General features: G+C 41.6%; 2 protein-coding genes across 2 annotated transcripts; one reads left to right on the top strand and one right to left on the bottom strand.

The window, feature by feature from the left end:
- The first annotated feature begins 10,090 nt into the window (after positions 1–10,090).
- On the top strand, positions 10,091–15,888 carry LOC124701949 (ERAD-associated E3 ubiquitin-protein ligase component HRD3). The gene is made up of 6 exons (XM_047234052.1): positions 10,091–10,672; positions 11,098–11,589; positions 12,381–12,596; positions 13,583–13,906; positions 14,458–14,700; positions 15,306–15,888. Exons 1-6 carry the CDS (start codon positions 10,106–10,108, stop codon positions 15,498–15,500), a joined length of 2,037 nt encoding a protein of 678 aa, XP_047090008.1. The 5' UTR covers positions 10,091–10,105; the 3' UTR covers positions 15,501–15,888.
- A 3,102-nt stretch (positions 15,889–18,990) lies between these two features.
- Positions 18,991–20,379, bottom strand: LOC124699354 (leucoanthocyanidin reductase-like). Its single transcript, XM_047231668.1, has 5 exons — positions 20,173–20,379; positions 19,944–20,093; positions 19,635–19,872; positions 19,336–19,539; positions 18,991–19,250 (listed from the first exon to the last, which is right to left on the bottom strand). The coding sequence occupies exons 1-5, from the start codon at positions 20,377–20,379 to the stop codon at positions 18,991–18,993; spliced, it is 1,059 nt and encodes a 352-aa protein (XP_047087624.1).
- Positions 20,380–24,916: the final 4,537 nt, after the last annotated feature.

The following is a 24,916-nucleotide window of genomic DNA, read 5'->3' as shown; positions in this document are numbered from 1 at the left end:
GGGGGGTTCTGTCTTTCATAAAAAATTATATTGATTATACTAACTTTGAGAAATTAGTACTCTTTACTTTAAAGTGTTGGGTGTTCCTCAATCCATTTTCTTGAGGTTCTTTCATTTTGAGATTGGCAGAGATGGTTAAGTGGAAATAAGTGTCGGGCGCCAAATTCATTCAACGATCTTCTTTTTACAAGGACGGTCTGAATCTAATTAGTGGCATCACAAATCCAGTTCGCAGTAAATGGAGCCTTTATTTAGTATTTATTTGACTGTTTCTTTCTCAATGATGAGATATGCTACTAAGATCATAGGAAACAAATGCATACATTGTTCAAACTGAGTTTGCCACCGATTGCAAAATTTAAATTTATGAAAAGATAGAAATTATTCTGAGTATTAAGTTTCTATTTTTTGTGCTACACACAAAAAATGATTTTTTAAATTAAATTTGGCCATGCTTGAATATGATAGCACACATTACATTCATAAATCTTTCCTATACTGGAATTTTGGTTGTCCTATATTCACTCATTTTTCTAGCAATAATCATCCTTTTTAAGTGGGATAGCAATACTCATGTATCAACCTAGATAAAGTACGAACATACTAACTTGCGAGAATACTGATAAGCTACCTTCTCCATTATCGCCCGATAAATCAAAGCATAGAAGTGAGTTAGTTTTATGTATAACTAGGGTTGCAAATGCACAGGTCCTGCTTAGACTCGCAAAATGGGATGGTTTAGTATAAGTTGTACTACATGCACCAATTAGAACCGGCCAATAACTTGCACCACGTGTATGCGAGTTGAGTTTGAATCAGTTGCCCGCAAACCCACCCGCTAGCAACCCTATAACTTTTGTAAACTATGTTTCACAAGGTATTACGATGGAGCACATATATATCACAGGACATGATAATCCAAAAAACCGAATGTGTTAGAAACAATGAAATAATGCACGCATGCACATGTCACCATAATATTAACTCGTGGATTTTTTTTTAAGGAAACATTCGGCTATATGTGACCTACACACAAAAAAGAGAAGATGAAATTTTGTTATATTATGAATAGTACGTCTACCCCTATATTTTGAACAGTACAATTTATCATGTTTGTGTAGGTTACATAATTAGATATTTTAGTTTCACATTAGAAATATAAATATCCATATATAATTAAGTTATATGTTTTTAATAAGAGGGTGGATTTTGTACACCCACGCATGGGTATGGGTGTTTCCATCATCGTTCATTGTGCTTTAAGATTCGGATAAAAAGAGGATAGAGAAAGGAATTGATACGTCTCCGACGTATCGATAATTTCTTATGTTCTATGCCATATTATTGATGATACCTACATGTTTTATGCACACTTTATGTCATATTCGTGCATTTTCTGGAACTAACCTATTAACAAGATGCCGAAGTGCCGGTTCCTCGTTTTCTGCTGTTTTTGGTTTCAGAAATCCTAGTAACGAAATATTCTCGGAATTGGACGAAACGAAGACCCAGGGGCCTATTTTTCCACAGAGCTTCCAGAAGACCGAAGAACATACGAAGTGGGGCCACGAGGTGGCGACACCACGTGGCGGCGCGGCCTAGGGGGGGGCCGCGCCGCTCTATGGTGTGGCCCCCTCGTCTGGCCCCCGACTCTGCCCTTCCGCCTACTTAAAGCCTCCGTCGCGAAACCCCTGATGCGAAAAACCACGATACGGAAAACCTTGCGAGACGCCGCCGCCGCCGATCCTATCTCGGGGGATTACGGAGATCTCCTCCGGCACCCTGCCGAGAGGGGATTCATCTCCCGGAGGACTCTACACCGCCATGGTCGCCTCCGGAGTGATGAGTGAGTAGTTCACCCCTGGACTATGGGTCCATAGCAGTAGCTAGATGGTTGTCTTCTCCTCATTGTGCTTCATTGTTGGATCTTGTGAGCTGCCTAACATGATCAAGATCATCTATCTGTAATACTCTATGTTGTGTTTGTCGGGATCCGATGGATAGAGAATACCATGTCATGTTAATTATCAAGTTATTACATATGTGTTGTTTATGATCTTGCAAGCTCTCCGTTTCTAGTAGAGGCTCTGGCCAAGTTTTTACTTTTAACTCCAAGAGGGAGTATTTATGCTCGATAGTGGGTTCATGCCTGCATTGACACCTGGGACAGTAAGTTCTAAGGTTGTGTTGTGCTGTTGCCACTAGGGATAAAACATTGGCGCTATGTCCGAGGATGTAGTTGTTGATTACATTACGCACCATACTTAATGCAATTGTCTGTTGTTTAGCAACTTAATACTGGAGGGGGTTCGGACGATAACCTGAAGGTGGACTTTTTAGGCATAGATGCAGTTGGATGGCGGTCTATGTACTTTGTCGTAATGCCCAATTAAATCTCACTATACTTATCATGTCATGTATGTGCATTGTTATGCCCTCTCTATTTGTCAATTGCCCGACTGTAATTTGTTCACCCAACATGCTTTTATCTTATGGGAGAGACACCTCTAGTGAACTGTGGACCCCGGTCCATTCTTTTAATACTGAAATACAAATCTGCAACAATACTTGTTTTACTATTTTCTCTGCAAACAATCATCTTCCACACAATGCGGTTAATCCTTTGTTACAGCAAGCCGGTGAGATTGACAACCTCACTGTTTCGTTGGGGCAAAGTACTTTGGTTGTGTTGTGCGGGTTCCACGTTGGCGCCGAATCTCCGGTGTTGCGCCGCACTACATCCCGCCGCCATCAACCTTCAACGTGCTTCTTGGCTCCTCCTGGTTCGATAAACCTTGGTTTCTTTACGAGGAAAACTTGCTGCTGTGCGCATCATACCTTCCTCTTGGGGTTGCCCAACGAACGTGTGAAATACACGCCATCAAGCATATTTTCTGGCGCCGTTGTCGGGGAGATCAAGACACGCTGCAAGGGGAGTCTCCACTTCCCAACCTCTTTACTTTGTTTTTGTCTTGCTTTATTTTATTTACTACTTTGTTTGCTGCACTTATATCAAAACACACAAAAATTAGTTGCTAGCTTTACTTTATTTACGGTCTTGCACTCTATATCAAAAACACAAAAAAATTAGTTACTTGCATTTACTTTATCTAGTTTGCTTTATTTACTACTGCTAAAATGGCCACCCCTGAAAATACTAAGTTGTGTGATTACACTAGTTTGGCATAATGGACAACAATGAGCTTCTTATTCTATTTCCTGATTTAAGACATGGATGGTTTGATGCGAAAATTAAAAAACCCATGGAACATATTAGTATGAACACTTTGAATACCATTGTTGCTAATGATATAGAAAGTTCTAAGCTTGGGGAAGCTGGTTTTGATGAGCATGATATTTTTAGTCCCCCAAGCATTGAGGAGAAAATTTACTTTGATGATACTTTGCCTCCTATATTTGATGATGAGAATAATAATGATAGCTACTTTGTTGAATTTGCTCCTACTACAGTTAATAAGAATAACTATGCTTATGTCGGGAGTAGTACTAATTTTATGCATGAGACTCATGATAAGAATGCTTTATGTGATAGTTATATTGTTGAGTTTGCTCATGATGCTACTGAAAGTTATTATGAGAGAGGAAAATATGGTTGTAGAAATTTTCATGTTACTAAAACACCTCTCTATGTGCTGAAATTTTTGAAGCTACACTTGTTTTATCTTCCTATGCTTGTTACTTTGCTCTTCATGAATTTGTTTATTTACAAGATTCCTACGCATAGGAAGCATGTTAGACTTAAATGTGTTTTGAATTTACTTCTTGATGCTCTCTTTTGCTTCAACTACTATTTCTTGCGAGTGCATCATTAAAACTGCTGAGCCCATCTTAATGGCTATAAAGAAAGAACTTCTTGGGAGATAACCCATGTGTTTATTTTGCTACAGTACTTTGTTTTATATTTGAGTCTTGGAAGTTGTTTACTACAGTAGCAACCTCTCCTTATCTTAGTTTTATGTTTTGTTGTGCCAAGTAAAGTCTTTGATAGTAAAGTAAATACTAGATTTGGATTACTGCGCAGTTCCAGATTTCTTTGCTGTCACGAATCTGGGTCTACCTCCCTGTAGGTAGCTCAGAAAATTAAGCCAATTTACGTGCATGATCCTCAGATATGTACGCAACTTTCATTCAATTTGAGCATTTTCATTTGAGCAAGTCTGGTGTCCTAATAAAATCCATCTTTACGGACTGTTCTGTTTTGACAGATTCTGTCTTTTATTTCGCATTGCCTCTTTTGCTATGTTGGATGAATTTCTTTGATCCACTAATGTCCAGTAGCTTTATGCAATGTCCAGAAGTGTTAAGAATGATTGTGTCACCTCTGAACATGTGAATTTTTATTATGCACTAACCCTCTAATGAGTTGTTTCGAGTTTGGTGTGGAGGAAGTTTTCAAGGATCAAGAGAGGAGTATGATGCAATATGATCAAGGAGAGTGAAAGCTCTAAGCTTGGGGATGCCCCGGTGGTTCACCCTGCATATTCTAAGAAGACTCAAGCATCTAAGCTTGGGGATGCCCAAGGCATCCCCTTCTTCATCGACAACATTATCGAGTTCCTCCCCGAAACTATATTTTTATTCCGTCACATCTTATGCACTTTGCTTGGAGCGTCGGTTTGTTTTTGTTTTTGTTTTGTTTCAATAAAATGGATCCTAGCATTCACTTTATGGGAGAGAGACACGCTCCGCTGTAGCATATGGACAAATATGTCCTTAGGCTCTACTCATAGTATTCATGGCGAAGTTTCTTCTTCGTTAAATTGTTATATGGTTGAAATTGGAAAATGCTACATGTAGTAACTCTAAAATGTCTTGGATAATTTGATACTTGGCAATTGTTGTGCTCATGTTTAAGCTCTTGCATCATATACTTTGCACCCATTAATGAAGAAACACTTAGAGCTTGCTAATTTGGTTTGCATATTTGGTTTCTCTAGAGTCTAGATAACATCTAGTATTGAGTTTTGAACAACAAGGAAGACGGTATGGAGTCTTATAATGTTTACCATATGTCTTTTATGTGAGTTTTGCTGTACCGTTCATCCTTGTGTTTGTTTCAAATAACCTTGCTAGCCTAAACCTTGTATCGAGAGGGAATACTTCTCATGCATCCAAAATACTTGAGCCAACCACTATGCCATTCGTGTCCACCATACCTACCTACTACATGGTATTTATCCGCCATTCCAAAGTAAATTGCTTGAGTGCTACCTTTAAAATTCCATCATTCACCTTTGCAATATATAGCTCATGGGACAAATAGCTTAAAAACTATTGTGGTATTGAATATGTACTTATGCACTTTATCTCTTATTAAGTTGCTTGTTGTGCGATAACCATGTTTCGGGGACGCCATCAACTATTCTTTGTTGGATATCATGTGAGTTGCTATGCATGTCCGTCTTGTCCGAAGCAAGAGAGATCTACCACCTTCATGGTTGGAGCATGCATATTGTTAGAGAAGAACTTTGGGCCGCTAACTAAAGCCATGATTCATGGTGGAAGTTTCAGTTTGGACACATATCCTCAATCTCATATGAGAATAATAATTGTTGCCACATGCTTATGCATTAAAGAGGAGTCCATTATCCGTTGTCCATGTTGTCCCGGTATGGATGTCTAAGTTGAGAATAATCAAAAGCGAGAAATCCAAAATGCGAGCTTTCTCCTTAGACCTTTGTACGAGGCGGCATGGAGGTACCCCATTGTGACACTTGGTCAAAACATGTGCATTGCAAAGATCCGGTAGTCCAAGTTAATTAGGACAAGGTGCGGACACTATTAGTATACTATGCATGAGACTTGCAACTTGTAAGATATAATGTACATAACTCATATGCTTTATTACTACCGTTGACAAAATTGTTTCATGTTTTCAAAATAAAAGCTCTAGCACAAATATAGCAATCGATGCTTTCCTCTTTGAAGGACCATTCTCTTTACTTTTATGTTGAGTCAGTTCACCTATCTCTCTCCACCTCAAGAAGCAAACACTTGTGTGAACTGTGCATTGATTCCTACATACTTGCATATTGTACTTGTTATATTACTCTATGTTGACAATTATCCATGAGATATACATGTTACAAGTTGAAAGCAACCGCTGAAACTTTATCTTCCTTTGTGTTGCTTCAATGCCTTTACTTTGATTTATTGCTTTATGAGTTAACTCTTATGCAAGACTTATTAATACTTGTCTTGAAGTACTATTCATGAAAAGTCTTTGCTTTATGATTCACTTGTTTACTCATGTCATTACCATTGTTTTGATCGCTGCATTCACTACATATGTTTACAAATAGTATGATCAAGGTTATGATGGCATATCACTTCGAAATTATCTTTGTTATCGTTTTACCTGCTCGGGACGAGCAGAACTAAGCTTGGGGATGCTTGATACGTCTCCGACGTATCGATAATTTCTTATGTTCTATGCCATATTATTGATGATACCTACATGTTTTATGCACACTTTATGTCATATTCGTGCATTTTCTGGAACTAACCTATTAACAAGATGCCGGAGTGCCAGTTCCCGTTTTCTGCTGTTTTTGGTTTCGGAAATCCTAGTAACGAAATATTCTCGGAATTGGACGAAACGAAGACCCGGGGGCCTATTTTTCCACGGAGCTTCCGGAAGACCGAAGAACATACGAAGTGGGGCCACGAGGTGGCGACACCACGTGGCGGCGCGGCCTAGGGGGCCCGCGCCGCCCTATGGTGTGGCCCCCTCGTCTGGCCCCCGACTCTACCCTTCCGCCTACTTAAAGCCTCCGTCGCGAAACCCCCGATGCGAAAAACCACGATACGGAAAACCTTACTGAGACGCCGCCGCCGCCGATCCCATCTCGGGGATTCGGAGATCTCCTCCGGCACCCTGCCGGAGAGGGATTCATCTCCCGGAGGACTCTACACCGCCATGGTCGCCTCCGGAGTGATGAGTGAGTAGTTCACCCCTGGACTATGGGTCCATAGCGGTAGCTAGATGGTTGTCTTCTCCTCATTGTGCTTCATTGTTGGATCTTGTGAGCTGCCTAACATGATCAAGATCATCTATCTGTAATACTCTATGTTGTGTTTGTCGGGATCCGATGGATAGAGAATACCATGTCATGTTAATTATCAAGTTATTACATATGTGTTGTTTATGATCTTGCATGCTCTCCGTTTCTAGTAGAGGCTCTGGCCGTTTTTACTTTTAACTCCAAGAGGGAGTATTTATGCTCGATAGTGGGTTCATGCCTGCATTGACACCTGGGACGATGACGAGAAAGTTCTAAGGTTGTGTTGTCGTTGTTGCCACTAGGGATAAAACATTGGCGCTATGTCCGAGGATGTAGTTGTTGATTACATTACGCACCATACTTAATGCAATTGTCTCGTTGTTTAGCAACTTAATACCGGAGGGGTTCGGATGATAACCCGAAGGTGGACTTTTTAGGCATAGATGCGAGTTGGATGGCGGTCTATGTACTTTGTCGTAATGCCCAATTAAATCTCACTATACTTATCATGTCATGTATGTGCATTGTTATGTCCTCTCTATTTGTCAATTGCCCGACTGTAATTTGTTCACCCAACATGCTTTTATCTTATGGGAGAGACACCTCTAGTGAACTGTGTACCCCGGTCCATTCTTTTAATACTGAAATACAAATCTGCAGCAATACTTGTTTTACTATTTTCTCTGCAAACAATCATCTTCCACACAATACGGTTAATCCTTTGTTACAGCAAGCCGGTGAGATTGACAACCTCACTGTTTCGTTGGGGCAAAGTACTTTGGTTGTGTTGTGCAGGTTCCACGTTGGCACCGGAATCTCTGGTGTTGCGCCGCACTACATCCCGCCGCCATCAACCTTCAACGTGCTTCTTGGCTCCTCCTGGTTCGATAAACCTTGGTTTCTTTCTGAGGGAAAACTTGCTGCTGTGCGCATCATACCTTCCTCTTGGGGTTGCCCAACGAACGTGTGAAATACACGCCATCAGGAATCTATCTATCTACCATGGTGGGCAAGAATCTCGAAAAATAAATGGGCAGTGACGGAAACACCCATCGAGTATCTTTGGACCCCAAAGAGTTGTATAAGTTGGAAAATGGAGATTTGCCTGTGGCATTGGCCGTTGGGCAGCTAGCTATTGCATTTGAAGGCTCCACAGAAAGAACCCGCAGGTACTATTACGACAGGTGGCTTCGAATCCAGTTTGTTAGTCGTTTGCAACCCATGCGTGGATGTACTAAAATATTTTCCTTTTAATAAGTCTTTTGATCGTATTTTGAGTATAGGGTGCCCACGCACATGTGAGCCAAAAAATCACGTTGTTTTTTTTGTAGCACAAACATTTTGATGATATAAACAAAGATTATTTTGGATCCCAAAGTAAACCTCATCTAGTTATCGCTCTTGTGCTGCCGTTGAAACGAAGAAGAGCCACCGCCTCCACCTCCTACTCCACCATAGATCGGTTCCTCCACCTATGGCCCGCCTCACCGGTGTCAGGGGTTGGGGAATCTGATCTATGAGTGAAGGTTTCAATAAAAGTAGTGCTTTTCTAAAAGATTAGGTTGGTGTTTTAGGTAGTTGTCTTCTTTTTGTTCCGAAAATCAATGAAGATGGCATCATCTATAGTAGTTGATCTTCTACCCACTTTTCGACGACGAGATCTTCCTCCTGGCGTCAATGGTGGTGTTTGAAGATTAAAGTTTTCTAGGTATGGTTCTTCGGATCTTGCTTCGCAGGATATCTATGATTTTGGTTGCCGCGAGGATGTCTGTCCTCACAATATTTGTCCCGGCTGCTACATCCTCGACAACGGTGATTCGTACTATCGGGTTCCTGACAACGTTGATCAAGCTGTTCGGTTGCTTTTCCATGGCACACTGGTGTTGGTACTCTTGCCGATGGTGATTGACTAATTCAATGGCTACGTGCGTGCATGTAGCCTTGTCATTGCGGCTCAAATTAAAATTATGGGAGAACATTCGTTGATATTTTTAGATATGTGGTTTGGTTTCTATCTTCGACTGTCTCAAGGAAGTAAAGATTGTGTCATAAAAAAAGAGTTTGAAGACCTCGAAAATTTGTTGGTTCATTTCATACTTTATATTTTGTAATACCCAATGTTCAAGAAATCGTTAATCATTAACTTATCGGTCGGTCTCAAAATGGAGATTAATCACTTATCGGCCGATTAATCAATTTTATTGGTCGACCATTTATCGGCTTATTTTTGTAAATTCTTATTTTCGGCCCTAAATTTTATATAATATGCTATGTAGAAATAATATTGTAGCATTGAACATAAGTATTACATCGATTCCTTGCATTTGAATCAATAAGAATGGAAAATCTGAGGTAATGCATCGTTCTACAAGACAATAAGATGAAAATAGCGACTGCTAGACCGAATTTCAAAGGAACTCCACTTTAAACCGGGAGAAATATCGGCTATCAGACTGAAATCGGCCAAAATATCGGTGCAGCGATAAATTAGCCGATATGCCAAAATCTTATCGGCTGCCACCGATACATGATAAATCGGCCGATAAATCGGTATCTCGAACGATTTTTTAAACAATGGCAATACCATGTACTATTTGTTACTATAAATAAATATATATATATATGTGGTATTTATTGTTAGAAAACATTTTGATGATATATTCTTATCTTTTGAGATTTTGTGGTGTCTCAAAATTGCAGGAGAGCACAAGTCACAAAAATGATGGCAGGAGAGCCTCCGCTGCAAGAGCGGATTTTTCAAGAAGACACCTTCACATAGTTGAGAGTTACTAAGACAAACTCTCGTTGTTTTATTTTTTGGCGTTGACACACTCTTGTTGTTGCGAACTTGAATTTTTTGTGAAAGGAAAAGATAAGTAAGCGATACAGCGTTGCAAACGAAACCCCCAGCCAATCACGTCGCGCGGTACACGTCAAACCATGGCCTCAACTTCCACGTCACCGCCAAAAACGTGACGCGCCGTAGCTGGACAACCCCACCTGTCAGTCTATTGGTCACCATCCCCTAAATTCCCAACTCACTGTTGTAGCACCGGGGATCTCGTCTGGTGCCTTCTCCGATGATGGCCGGCGCGCTCCACCGCCGTCTCCTCCTGCTCGCCGTCGTCACCTTCGCCGCCCTACTCCCTCGCGCCGCCGCCGTACGTCCCTTCGTGCTGGTCCTCTCCGGCGACGACTTCCTCAAGGACCCCTCGGGCGCGCACCCCTCGCTGCCCTCCGCCGACGGCGACGCCGACGACTGGGACGACTTCGCCGACGACTCCCCCGCCACCGACCCGCTCCTCTCCCCGTCCTCCTGGGTGCCCCTCCTCGACCCCACCAGCTCCTCCCCGTCGGACGATGAGCCGGGCTCGCCGTCCGATGCGCTCTTCGTCGCGGGCACCCGCGCGATGATCTCGGCGGCCTCTTCGGGGGACGAGGCTGCGTTCTCCACCGCGGCCGCGCAGATCGAGGCCGCGGCGGCGGGGGGACACCCCGGCGCGCAGTCGGCGCTGGCGTTCCTCACCGGGGCCGGCATGACGCGCCCGGTGTCCCGCTCGCGTGCCTTCCTGCTGCACAAATTCGCCGCCGACGCGGGAGATCTCCAGTCTAAGATGGCGCTCGCATACTCCTATTTCCGCCAGGAGGTGAGGTGATTCAGCTCAGTTGTTTGCTTACTTGTGCAATTTGCGCATTCTAGTGGGGATCCCGTGATTGAGTGATTTTTTATTAGGTTAGCTTGCTTGCTTGCAAATGGCAGGATCAGCCTCGCATGGTTTAACAGAAAAATCCATGCCAATTTTCGTCTCCGTAGACTATTTGTTGGCTAGCTCTGTTAAATTAAGTGGTAGCCTATAGTATTGTTAGTTGGTACATGTAATTCTTAGCACGATTTCAAATTTTACCTCCAATGTGGGTCTAGTCCTGTTAATTATTTACTAGTCCAACTCAACTTCAAAACTCAACTTGCAGCTTTAGGTGATTGAAACGACATGAATTAAGCTGCTGAAATCTAGTTGTATTTCTTCTGATCGTGTATTATTTGTCAACTTGATCGATTTGCTTTTTGCAGATGTACGAAGAGGCTGTCACATTATATGCTGAACTTGCGGAGGCAGCTCTGACAAGCTCCTTAATCTCCAAGGAGCCACCAGTGATTGAACCAGTCCGGCTACACAGTGGAACTGAAGAAAACAAGGAGGCCTTGAGGAAGTCCCGTGGCGAGGATGATGAAGATTTTCAAATCACAGAGTACCAGGCCCAACGAGGCAATGCTGCTGCAATGTACAAGTTAGGGCTTCTGTATTACTATGGCCTACGAGGACTCAGGCGCGATTACAGCAAATCATATCATTGGTTCTCTAAGGCCGTGGAGAAAGGCGATACACGTGCTATGGAGCTTCTGGGGGAAATCTATGCTAGAGGCGCTGGAGTGGAAAGAAACTACACCGAAGCATACAAATGGTTGGTACTTGCAGCAAATCAGCAACAATACTCAGCTTACAATGGACTTGGTTATCTTTATGTGAAAGGCTATGGAGTGGAGCAGAAAAACTTGACCAAAGTAAGTCTTATTACTACCTCTGTTCCTAAATATGCGAAGTTTTGTCAGCTCATTTTTTGTTGCTAGCTTTGTCAGCTCAATTTGAGCTACCAAAACGTTATAGTTAGAAACAGAGGGAGTATTATGTACTCCTACTCCCTCCGTCCCAAATTAATTGACCTCACTTTTGTCTAGATATGCATGTATCTAGACAAAAGTGAGTCAATGCATATGCATATCTAGACAAGTGAGTCAATTAATTTGGGACAAAAGGAATATTAGAAATTGAAATACAGCTGCATGTTTTAAGTAGGTCATAACACCTAGACAGTTAAACTTGTGCTATTTTTGTTATTGGTTAGAGACACTGGTTAACAGCTGTTGTGTTAGCTAGCCTAACTTAGGAGGCACATACGAGTAAGTTACAACAATGATTTAGTATCACATGCACATCAATTTTCAAATTGATGTAAATTATGACAGCAATCTTTTCGAACAGAGTTACAGTAAACTCTAGACCCACGTTCACTCGGATATTATTAAAGAATGGTCTTGTGACACAACTAATTGCTGACGGCGAAGAATTCATCTACAAATGTTATTCGGTTATGCACAGTCAGTTTATAAATGCTAAGACCTATGGAAATTTAGTTTGTGATCCACTTGGCTATTAACAGAAGTTATAATATTGGATATTTTGCTTTGTTGCTAGTTTTCAACGATACACAGTTCTGTATATTGTAATAATCGCTGTACTCATAAGCTTGAGGAATGAGGATCTTATATGTTTATTCTTCTTATTCTTGTTGTAGGCCAAGGAATATTTTGAAATTGCAGCTGAGAATAAGGAGCATGGGGGTTATTATAACCTTGGTGTGTTGCATCTAAAGGGTATTGGTGTAAAAAGAGATGTGATGACTGCATGCAATTATTTTCTTCGTGCAGTAAATGCCGGGCAACCAAAAGCTATTTATCAAGTGGCAAAGCTGTTCCAAAAAGGCATTGGTCTTAAGAGGAACCTCCATATGGTAATGAACTAATGATAATTATCTTGTTGCATTAATTGTCTAATTAAATCGTCTGTTATATGCTTCTATGAGCATTCCTTGGTCAGATCAGCATCAGTGTATAACAATGGGATGCTCCCATGGTTCATGTGTAATTAGATCAGCGTAGCACGGGAGTAGACATATTCTGCCCCTCAATGTGCTTTTAGAAAGCTGGTAGTGGAAGTCAATTCCTGAATTTTAATTTCCAGTTCTATTCTGAATCAACCGCATCTGATATTGATGTATCATATATCTTGCGAAACTTCCTTAATTGGCTCGACTTTCAAGGCTACAAGAAAAAAACATGAAAATACTGCTTAGTTAATATTTCAACCGCCAGCCTCCAGTGAAAATGGCAAATAATAATTGTATTCACTCATTTCTCTATCAATACAGAATATCTGATTTGCAGCATGTTTGCACTTCCCCTTTTAGTAGCAGTGTGTTCTAAATCTAAATGTGATGCAATCAATATGGCTTGTAAAAAATATTTCTATGGAAGTGTCGCTGTATGCTGAGTGGTATGGCTGTCTGCTAGAATATTTGCAAGCCTGCAGCTGTACAGTGCAATGGCAGATGTTGTGGAGCAGCTGCAGTTGCCTGTCTGAAAAAGAAAGTGTCACGTGTGCATGTAACTGCGCCTACCATCTTTAGATTTATAGTGCATTTGCCCTTTGTCACCTTTATGTTTGTAATTAACTAAAGAAATGATACACAATGCTGAAGGATATATTTCCAGTTTCATGGTTGAAGAGAAAATGCTCTGCTCTGGCTGATCAAGCTCTTGTTCCTGTTGTATAGTAGATAAAAAAGTTGAACTGCAGAAGAGATAATGCTATAATATACTTTGTTGATTTGTTTCCATGATATTAGTTTATAATGATACAAAGACATATTAATTGTTTTGAAATGATGATTGAACTGATATTGTCAAATAACTGACACATTAGTCTTGCTTGTTTCAGGCAACTGTTCTGTACAAGTCTGTTGCTGAGAGGGGCCCCTGGAGCTCACTATCTAGATGGGCTCTGGAATCTTATTTAAAAGGTGACATAGGGAAATCATTGCTCTTGTATTCTAGAATGGCGGATCTTGGGTACGAGGTTGCCCAAAGCAATGCCGCCTGGATTCTTGATAGGTATGGCGACGAACATATTTGCATGGGAGAGTCTGGCTTGTGTACAGATACGGAAAGACATCTCCGTGCACATGCTTTGTGGTGGCAAGCATCTGAGCAGGGTAATGAACATGCTGCTTTGTTGATTGGTGATGCCTACTACTATGGCCGGGTACGTGTAATGATCCTCTGAGTTGCTACAGCACATCCTGAAGTCTTCTCTTAATTACTGGCTTCTGCTAAAAGTATTTGACAAATTTATATCAAGTACCATATTTTGTAGGGACTCTAATATCTTATGTTGAAGGTGTGGTCCTCATTTTTTGTTTTCCTCTTAGTTTTGTCTTCGGACATTTGAAAGAATATGGAATCTATTTGGCACCAATACAAACCATCTTTTTGCATCCAATATAAGTGCTGTCTCTGAAGCTATGCATTTGTAGGGAACGTTTTTTGAGATAAATCTTCTGTCATGCTTTATGAGGAAACTAACCAAAGTCACTATTTGGATAACCAAGTAAAACATGGTTTCTAAATTCACAAACACGAAAAGTCACAAAATGTATTTTAACAATGGGTTGCACTCTCAAGTTAGTTGCAGAGTCTTAGTTCTGCTTCTGAATTTGCTTCTCTACTTCAGAAATACTAGGGGACTGAGCGCTCTCTGGAGACTGTTATAGTATTATTGCTGAAATAACATGTTGGATCTGTCCTGTGTTACAGGGTGTAGGGAGGGACTATGAGCGGGCAGCAGAAGCATATATGCATGCTCAATCACAGTCTAATGCACAGGCCATGTTTAACCTTGGGTACATGCATGAGCATGGTCATGGGCTTCCCCTTGATCTGCACATGGCAAAAAGATATTATGATCAGGCTGTCGAGGTGGATTCAGCAGCTAAGTTCCCTGTCATGCTCGCCCTAACTAGTCTTTGGATAAGGAAGAACTATGCTGGCAGTTTTGTGGTAAGACATTATTTTCTCTTTTTCCCTATACAAGAAAAATCATGTATTTTTATAGTTCACTTGTATATGTATTTCAAATTGGCTTCATTATTTGGTACTTTTGTTCCCATTTACGCATATGCATTATCTGGTAACTTTTTCCTAGCCCATTTCTTGCTGGGTCTCTGGTGCTCATCATCTGTTGATAGTTAGCCAGTTCTTACTTGATGCTGATATGTAATGTACCCTGGCCTCTCCCAAACATGCGCTATTTTGAGTTGTGAAATACCATCTTTACAACAACAACAACAACAAACCAGTTCAGAAACTGTTAAAAGTGCTCAGTTTGTGCTTCTAAGCTTGTAATTTTTTTTACCACCTCTAGTTCTCAGTGCTGATTCCTGAAAGTTCATTTCAAGTATAGCACTGCAATATTGCTAGTTCACTGCTTATTTTATCCTTAGTCATAGTCATCTGATGATTAATGTTGCTTTTGGTTTTTACTCTGCATGCTGTATTTGTATTATCATCATGGTCTCGTCATGTCGAGTATTACAGCCATGCTTTGTTGTCAACACAATTGTTTTGGTCCTTCCAGAGTGTTGCTAAATCTTTCTTAATTTCAGGTTCACTTTATTGATTCGCTGCCGGAGATATATCCTGTAGTTGAGGAATGGGTAGAGGATGTCCTGATGGATGAAGGGAATGCAACGATATTGACTCTCTTTGCTTGCCTTGTAACTGTCCTGTACTTGCGAGAGCGTCAGCGGCGTCAAGTGGTGGTAGACAATCCCCAACAGCCTGATGGTGCACCCAACTAATTCCAAGATGCTGGGGCCTTTGCAAAAGTGATTGCTTGAGGTACATATGGCTGTTTGTTCGCAGTTTTAGCATCAAAGTTTTGTTGAACATCTGGAACTCAATGAAATGAATACTCATACTGCGAAGTTGTGGATTTCCTTCGACCGAAAATGCCAATGGCTTTTTGGGGACAGAGCATGTAAAATGGTAGCCCTCCTAGAAAACGTATGTACACTAAATTGACTAGAATATGAACCGGTTCACAGCTGTTCTATATTGAGACTGATGATGTGGTTCCAGGTGAACATTCACCCTTTCTAACATGACCTTGCCTGTAAAGTACTGACGAGTGTTTAAGAATGCTTGTGTTACTTGAAACATGCTAGTTTGATGGCTTGTGCTATGCGATCACACATACTTGCATGTTTTCATTTCCCTGCTGTTGATTGCCATTACTTCTTACTTGCTAGTCTCCCAGGTATATTCTGGTGATTCTGCAAGCTAGTCCGTTTAAGTTTGTAAATTGAGCTCTGCATTGAAACAACACTGAAACAGGGCCCCAGTTATGTGTAATAGAACTTGTGCAAACATGTGTTGGAAAAACAAATGGAGACGTGTATCAATCAGGTTCTTTTATTTTACTCTAATCACGAACAAGCATGGCAAAAAGGGACATAATACTGGAAAACTGTGTTAGTCAGTAAATTTCTTGTTTATGTAAAATCTTGCATCTGTTTTTAGAAAAGAACTGTTGCTGCGAGCATCGGATGAAAAGGTGCTCCATTTACACAGCAACACGAGTGTTGATTGAGCGAGTTACTTGTTACCCGTTAGCGGTCCACCCACAGGTCTTATTTTGCGATGTCCATTGGGAAACTGTTGCAGTAGGGGAAGTTTGTAGCAATGTCACTTGGCATTGACGATCATGTTTTGCCACCTGCTTTGTTCGCTTGGCTTTCTTTTGAGTACCTTCTGCACAAGGGCTGGCGCCAAAAGCACAAATGTACTTCCATCTACCCAATTATCTGGGTAAGCCAGTTTCTCATCACCGAGACACCGAAGCCCCCTAACACAGCACAACTCCGAGTTGTGATGTTTTTACGTACATGGTACACCCATCCAATTTTTTATGCAATCAAACATGACACAATATTAGTAGGAAAACTACAAGGGAGCGTACACGTTACACACTCACACATTGGAGACATAGACGATCCCTCGACATCACACATCAACCTGTTGTTTTTGCTGCTGCTTCCCTTGGGACGAGGCCCAAAATGGTCTTTGAGTCATACATCCAAATGTTCTGGAATCTGAAGGTTTCCTGGTGGATTGAACATTTTGATATCTATTGGTCAGCTGGTGCGAAAATAAAGTATGCATCAGGGAACATCTATCTCGATTGCCATCTATTTTTTTCTGAACAAACTTCAATCATGTAAATGTTACTGGTACGGTTGTACCTCTGAAATTGGTCCATGTGTTAAATTTTAAATTATGCCCTACACTGCACAAAACACTTTTTCGGTACTATATGTATCTTGACCATAATTTTACGATACCAATACATTTGCTACATCTAGTCTAATAAGATACTAGAACTAGTTAGTCATGTAAATGTAATTTTCTAAATGTAGATATCTATAGTGAACCTTCTAGGACTTATAACATGTCATGGCTAAGATCATCACAAGTAGCAGACTTCACATGGCCATGAGCTGCATCATATAAGGAGGTGATTTGCATTTACCATATTATGTTCTCAAGGTGTTGGGAAGTTATCTTCTTGAAAAAACCCACACACGAGAATGTGCGAGTAAAATATGTTGAGTATCCACACAGAAAAAAATTAACAATAACGCTTATCGTTCAGTAAAGTAGTGTATGTTTAAGAACTACAAATGACGCTAGTCATTTCAGTTTTATATGAATACTTTGATGTGGAGAAGATCGATTCTGGCCCAATAACCAACTGATTACATAAATATAAAACTACAAATGATGTTATGGAAGTTATAATACTAGTTTTTATTGCATGCTCGGAAGAACATAAATTGACATATTATATATTTTCTTAAATAGTTTAACTTAAAAACACTCAATCCATGTTCGGATTGAAGTATAAATATAGACAAAAAACACATCATGGTTATTCTTCCAAATTTTTTTGACTTCATGGCCGTTCGGAACAAATTTACTCTCATCCCTTATTTTTCACGCTAGCCTGAGATGTTGTAAGAGTAAGATGCATGTTGGAATCCATTTACACAAAAATCCAAGCAGTTAGTGGGTGTGATAAAATTTAATATTAACCAATCATAAACCAAAATAATAAAAAATTAACGCACCAAATATTGTTCTCAATATGAATGATAGATGATATGTATACAACTCAATATCATTGCACACACTTACTGCAATTGAAGTTTATATTTTCGTCATTTGTCATATGACTTGATCCCACACATTGACATCTCTTGTAATTTTTTGCTATTTAATAATTTATCGTCATTCAATAAAATAATTAACTTGGGTTTCGTTGTAATACCATTTGATTTATTATGATAACCTTATTAAATGTATGAGTTGTAGGCATCGATACAATTATTTAGCACGTAACACAACACTTCAATTGCACGAAATTGAAAAGCAATCAGATGAATCATGTAGATAGTAGAGAAAATATTTGGTGAAACATGCAAAATTGCTATTCTAGCACACCTATTTTGCTTAGAAGAGATTATCGTTGTCAGAAAGCTCTCTCTTACCTCTTAGAATCGGTACAGCTTGGACTCTCGACCTATCCAGAATGTAGTGCTCAAGAAAGTTAGACCTATATATCCAATAATTTAGTGGTCAATAATTTTTCTTTTGTTTGAATGTTGTTCTGGATTAGTTGATTGTTTGAGTTGGGTCGATTGTTTTGCATACTATTATGGTTTATTCAAAATCTAAGGAAATTAGGATTGGCGACCATATTTACAGATTTTGTAGAGATGCTAACTAGAGGATTACTCATGCTAGTTTAATCCTTACCATCCATGAAAACAACATGCAAATCGCCACATATGGTCGATTTACATGGTGTTGTGAAATGAAGATCATGTGATTTGCACAAATTGGACCAGATAATGTAGCAGAAAGTATTATTTAATCAGCCAACCAAGTAAAAAAGAATATAACAAGACCACAAGTAAATAGGTGAATGTTCTCATGTACTCATGACCTCGACCTCAAAGTGCGCCAGAAAAAAAATCTAAATTTCAGAAAATTTTGAAATAAATCAGGCACTTACATATATTGACTTAACACTAAGCGGTGCAAATTTTCGAGAAAAACAAGGATGCAGATTCACCTGCCCGCTCGGTGGTGCTCGTAAGTGTTACACCCTTGCCATGACTTTAATGTTCGCAAACATATAGTAGAATGGACACAAAACCGCTCAATCAATCGTGCAATGTAGAAGAAAACACAGGAGGGCAAATGTTGCTTGGTTGTACTCGTCTCGAACTAAGCACACATAGGATGAACTGCCAATATCTCCACCATGGGCGGATTGCTTTTCTTGTTCTCCGTAGCTTCTTCCTCCTCCAGGTCAAGTGCACGAACGTAGTCGTCGAAGCACTCATCGATGGTCCTGAATGGCATGTCAGGGTAAAGGCTGGATATCTCAACGTCCCTCAACCCATCGATGCCGTAATTTGTCTGGCAGCCGTTTATGAAGATGTCGTGCGTCAGCGACGCGACTATGCTCGCCGGGATGATGTCCTCTGCAAATTGATAATACGCAGTGGATCGGTGATCATGATGCAGGAGCACATTGCATGAGATGTTTCGGGCAAAAAGTAGCCAGACCTGCAGCCATGGCGAGCAGGTCCTCCTTGCTAAGCGTGACACGCGGCAGGGTCCGGCCGATCTTGCTCTCCCACAGGCAGGCCATCTCGTTGGTGCTCAGGAGATTACAGGCAGGGCGGAAGTGAACGACCTTGTTCATGCTCCGGGCGTCGTAAGCAGCCTTCACCGTGAACTTACCGATGTCGGCTCCAGCCACGAAGAAAGCTATGGGTAGAATCATCAGCATTGCATTGTGCATGGCGGATCTTTACGCAAAAATATTGAACAAATCTGAGGGCTAAGGCGTCGGTACGACGTACCTCTGACGGTGCCGTCGCCGTAGATCTGGAAGCGGTCGAGCGGCGGCGGCACCTCCGATGGGTGCGTGTTGTCGAAGTAGGGCCAGCCGGCGATGGAGTTGCAGCAGATGTAGGTGTACGGCACGCCCGCCGCCTCCGCCACCCTCCGGACGCGGCGCTTCTCCTCGTAGAACGCCAGTCCAGCCCCAACCGGCCGCGCCCTGTCCACGTCGTGCCCGAACTCCGACGGCAGAAACCTCTGCGCAACGCCAACATTAGGTGCCGAAGAGCAAACTCTGTGCAAATGTTCGCGCGCGCGCAAGTACGTACCTTGACGGTGCCGGCAGCCTGGATGGCCTTGATGAGGCCGAGCTGGTCGAGGATGTTGGCGCCGCCCATGACCGAGATCACCACCTCAATGCCGTGCGCGCGGAGCACCGTCTCCACGAACTTCCTCCCGTCTTTCCCGCCGACGCGACCCTGAAACCATCACGCTCGCGCATTTTATTGGCACATATTTCTGGGACGTCGCATCTCGTGTGATCGTGTCTGCATTTACCTCGACAATGACGGCGCCCTTGTGGCGGAGCGCGTCCACGGAGGCCGCCCGCGCGGGGGAGACGTTGCCGGGGCGGACGAGGATGAAGGTTCTGCGGCCGCTGTCGAGGCAGGCCTCGGCGACGAAACGGCCGATGTAGCCGGTGGCGCCCACGACGAGGGCCGGGCCGGAGCGAGGCGCCTCGTCATGTCCCTGACAAGGAGCCATCTCTGCCTACCTAGTCTGAGAGAGTGTTGAACAGTTGTAGTAGCCGGTCAGGACTCGTGGAGGCACTGATGTGATGAGGGACAGAGTGGCTACATATGTGCAGGTGGAGCTTATATAGACAGGGGTTTTGTACAGTGCCACCAGGTCTGGTTCCAGAAGAACAGTAGGTGAACGCAGGGCGTAGGTGATGATTGTTAGCCAGACGGTAGGTGGTAGTCCTATAGTTCTGCCCAGATCTAGCTCGGGCACAGCTCATTTGAGTAGTGAATGCATGGAATGGTAAGGGAGCCTCCCTCTCTGTAGGATTCAGATGCCTCTGCGGCACTAGTAGTTCTTCTGTATCTCGCAGTCTTTCTATCGATCACCATTTTGACTTTTCTTAACCTTGGGCCGCATCAAAAGATGGAGCTTGCCTTTAGGACATGTATAATGCAAGGTGGTTAGCTAGGTGTCCTTCAATATTTAGGCTACACCGTACCTTAGGGCAACTCAACTGACCCCCATTTTACACACAAAATGTGTTGTTTCAGAGGTCATGGCCGAGCGGCGTCCTGCTGTGTCCGCTTGGTGCACGCACCTCACATTTGGTCCGCCATTGTCCCCTTTTTTGGCCCATTTTGCAAAATTTCAGTCTATTTTTCATATGACAAAGTTACATAAAATAAAAAGATAGAAAATAGATTTCACAACTTGCCAATTCGATTGCCTGGCATACATCGATCTAAGTATCAAAAGGATCGCAAATAGCGCGTAGCTCATACAAACACACAATATTGATCCGGTCCTCCTTGGTGAGTAGTTTGAGATCTACTTCCCAGGCTCTCGATCGTGCATTGAACTCATCAATTCTAAACCTTTTTTTTTGTACTTCAAGGAAGTTTTCATGTGTTCTTCTTTCTCTCGGATTCTCCTCTCTTCCCTCTTCTTAGTTGAGACCTCTTTACTGGCTAGCAACTCCTACAATGTATGTTGCAATGTGAGTGTGGAAGTCTCACACTTTGCACCCTCTTTGGAATTGGTACCCCCCCCCCCCGGCTGAATTGCATGGTTCCTCACACTTAGGGGTTCCTCAATGTCGATTGTTGATGAACTATTACGTTTATTTCCTTGGGATGAATGATTGCCGTCATCTTTTTGGAGTGGTGAATAGAGATTCCACCACTTGGGACATTCTTTGATTGCCATCCAACAATGAGTCAAGGTGAAAGGTTTGTTTTCATATTGTTCCCTGAAGTATCCCAAAGCTTGGAAAACCTATAATATAGATGATAAGAAATTAGATATATTCACACATATAGAACACAATAAGATATATTAACATATGTAGAAGGGCTAGAAGGCCACACCACTAGTATCTCTCTCATGTTTCCCGCACATGGGCTCACTTACCAATGGCGTGCACTTTTGGCTGGCATGTCGCTGGTGATGTTATTGGTGGTGTATGCGAAAGTGGAACGCCACTGATGTTATTGGTGGCGTGTCCCTATTTAGACACACCGCTAGTGTTAGATTGTCCATAAGTATTTTTGCACTAGTAATGAAACACGACCCATTTTTATGTTAAACAATGGTTAACAAAAAATATGAGATTGGTAGAACCAAGAAAATGTATGATGACAAGCACCATAGTATGTGTGGAATACTTCACGAATATTTGTTTTATCAAAATAAAAACAGTGAAAACAGTAGTGGGTGGAAAAAGAGAAAGAAAATTAAGGGAGAAACAAACAAGAAAACAACAACTTGAACTAGGGATGGCAGTGGGTAACTGTTACCCGCGTTCCTAGCCGGTTAATACCCATTAGGTGTATGAATATGGGACAAAAAGATACCCATGGGTACGTAAATGGAAAAATATCATACCCATTAAGTAGAAAGTGTATAGGTATGGGCACTGGCGGAGCTCTGTTGCGGCTAAACTGGACCATGGCCCGCCCATCTCAGCCGAAAACATCAAAGAGACACAGAAAAATTGGGCCATGAAAGAAAAAAATTGCTCACTTCTTTGGGCGGCCCGGGCAACAATTTGGCTGGAGCTCCGCTTGTGGGTACACTAGTAGAAACTGGGCTTCCGTCCATGCCTTTTGTACCGGTTTCCTTACGAACCGGTACTAATGAACCGGTACTAAAGGGTTGTCGTCAGCCGGAAAACATTTAGTACCGGTTCGTGTCACGAACCGATACTAAAGATTTTTCTGCTCCCCACGTACCTCCACCCCCCCTGGATCGCCTTTTTTAGGTCTGCAAAATATAAAAGAAAATAATAAAAAAATTAAAAATAAAATGTTTTGAGTTTCCTATATGTTACGCAACCTACTATTATAATTTTTTTAACAAATTCGAATTTTTCACTTTTTTTGCAAAAAAGGTTTGAAAAAAGGTAAAATGGCATTAACTTTTGCATACGACCTCGGGAAAAAGCGTATAATATATCAAAATGATCGTGGAAAAAAGTTACATCCGAATTCACCAGGGTTAACTTGGGTTAGCAAATTTTTAGATTCTCAAAATTCCAAATGAAAATATGAAAGCAGGAAGATTTTAGTTTTTTTTCTTCAGAAATTTAGGATTATATATATATTTTTATTTAAAAAAAACTAAATTAATAATTGCATCCTGCATAAAGATTACTATTACTTTTAGCAAATTATAAGATTTTCAAATTTTCAGGTTTTAGGTTTGGCAAAAAAAAATTGAAAAATAATTGAAAATAATACAAATTAGAAAAATTAATTTTATTTATTTATTCAACATTATTATTGCATCATTACTTTTGTTTATTAAAAGATTTTTTTGGAATTTAAATAATAAAGAAGTGTGACATCGACCAACATGTTAATAGGATTGGTATGATAGTACTATCAGCAACATGCGCGCGAAGCACTTGAAAGTGGGACGAGAAGGAACTCGAAAGTTAAGCGTGGTAGTGGTGGAGTAGTGGGAGGATGGGTGACTGACCGGGAAGTTTGACCACGGGTAAGTAATTTGACTAGAGATTAAGTGTAGTTAGAGACTAACTAAAATACTAAAAATTCTGAAAAAAATAAATAAATAAAGGGGGAGTGAAAAATAATTATAAAAAAATGGATACAAAAATTAACGAAATAGCCATTAGTACCGGTTGGTGTTACAAACCGGTACCAAAGGTGTCCAGCCCCACGGGCTCCTCCGTGCCCACGTGGAGGCACCTTTAGTACCGGTTCGTAGGGAACCGGTAACAAAGGGGGAGGCTTTAGTACCGGTTCCAAAATCGGTACTAAACGCCATCTGAAACCGGTACTAAAGAGAGGTTTTTCTACTAGTGGTATGGGATCAATCCGTACTCAAAATTTGACAAGTGGGCCTCCATAATATTGTATAGTTCTTAATTTCCTCCTAATGTTGTAAACTCACGCTTCCTAGTCCCACGATCGGTGATAGGCTAGTTAGGATCCCTTCACCTCTATCTCGCAACTGCCACAATCCATATCTTCTATATGTCATCACATCCTGATGTGTTACTATTTATGGGCAAGTATTGTTGATTATGATAATGTGTTGCTATTTATAATATGATGTTCATAAGTATGTGTTGATGTCTGTAATGGACTGATGTTTATAAATTATGGTTACATATGGTTGGTTACGGTTTTGCTCAAATTGATGTGCTGTAAACACGTGTTGGGTACCTATTTACCCTACCGTCTAATCGGTACATAGAAAACGTGTATCCGTTATTGGGTTTAAAAGATCAGAGCGGATGGGTTTGGGTATGAGGTGGCTCCGCCGATACTACCCATACCCATCGGGATATTTCACTTATAGTATATTTTGTTTTTCTAGTTTAAATTTTAATACTCCCTCCGATCCGAAAAAGTGTTCGACCCGTAGTATAGTGCCACTTGACAAAATAATCCATGGTAAATATAGGAATTGATGAAACCCCCCTCCAGGATCAGACTGCTCTCTCGCTCTCACGGGTCTCACGTCTCGTCTCTCGCTCGATCTGCAGTAGAGGAGCTCTAGACTATCGATCTCGTCTAAGTCGACGCCCCCACATCTAACGCCTTAAGGATTTCGGCCTCACAACCACCAGATCCGGCACGCACAGCCAACATATCGAACCTCATTGACGCCAGATCTTGCAATTCATCGTCGGCGAGCTGAGATACGGTGGCGCGGCGAGGCGATGGGAGGGGAGCACGGCGGAGAGGTGGCGCAGCGATTGGAGGAGAGCGGGCGGGGATGCGACACGAGCTTGGGCTGTGAGGGGTGCTTCACGCCGAAGCAGAGAGAGGTGGGGAGATGTCCGTGTGCTGACCGCGGGGGTGAGAGAAAGTGGAGTACTATTTTGCAAATTGTCCACCTCCGACACTTTTTTCGGATCGGAGGGAGTATTAAAATTTACATTAGGAAAAGTAAAATGCACTATAAGGCCTTGTTTGGTACTAGTGTTTCAGTGGGGATTAGTGGAGATAATACTCTAGAGCATTGGGTGATTCAGTGCCGTCACCCAATCCCCACAAAACCTCATCCCCAATCCACTAGATAGGGGTAG

This window comes from Lolium rigidum, chromosome 3, assembly GCF_022539505.1.
Source record: "Lolium rigidum isolate FL_2022 chromosome 3, APGP_CSIRO_Lrig_0.1, whole genome shotgun sequence".
Taxonomy (NCBI): domain Eukaryota; kingdom Viridiplantae; phylum Streptophyta; class Magnoliopsida; order Poales; family Poaceae; genus Lolium; species Lolium rigidum.
This window is presented reverse-complemented; position numbering and strand designations above follow the sequence as displayed.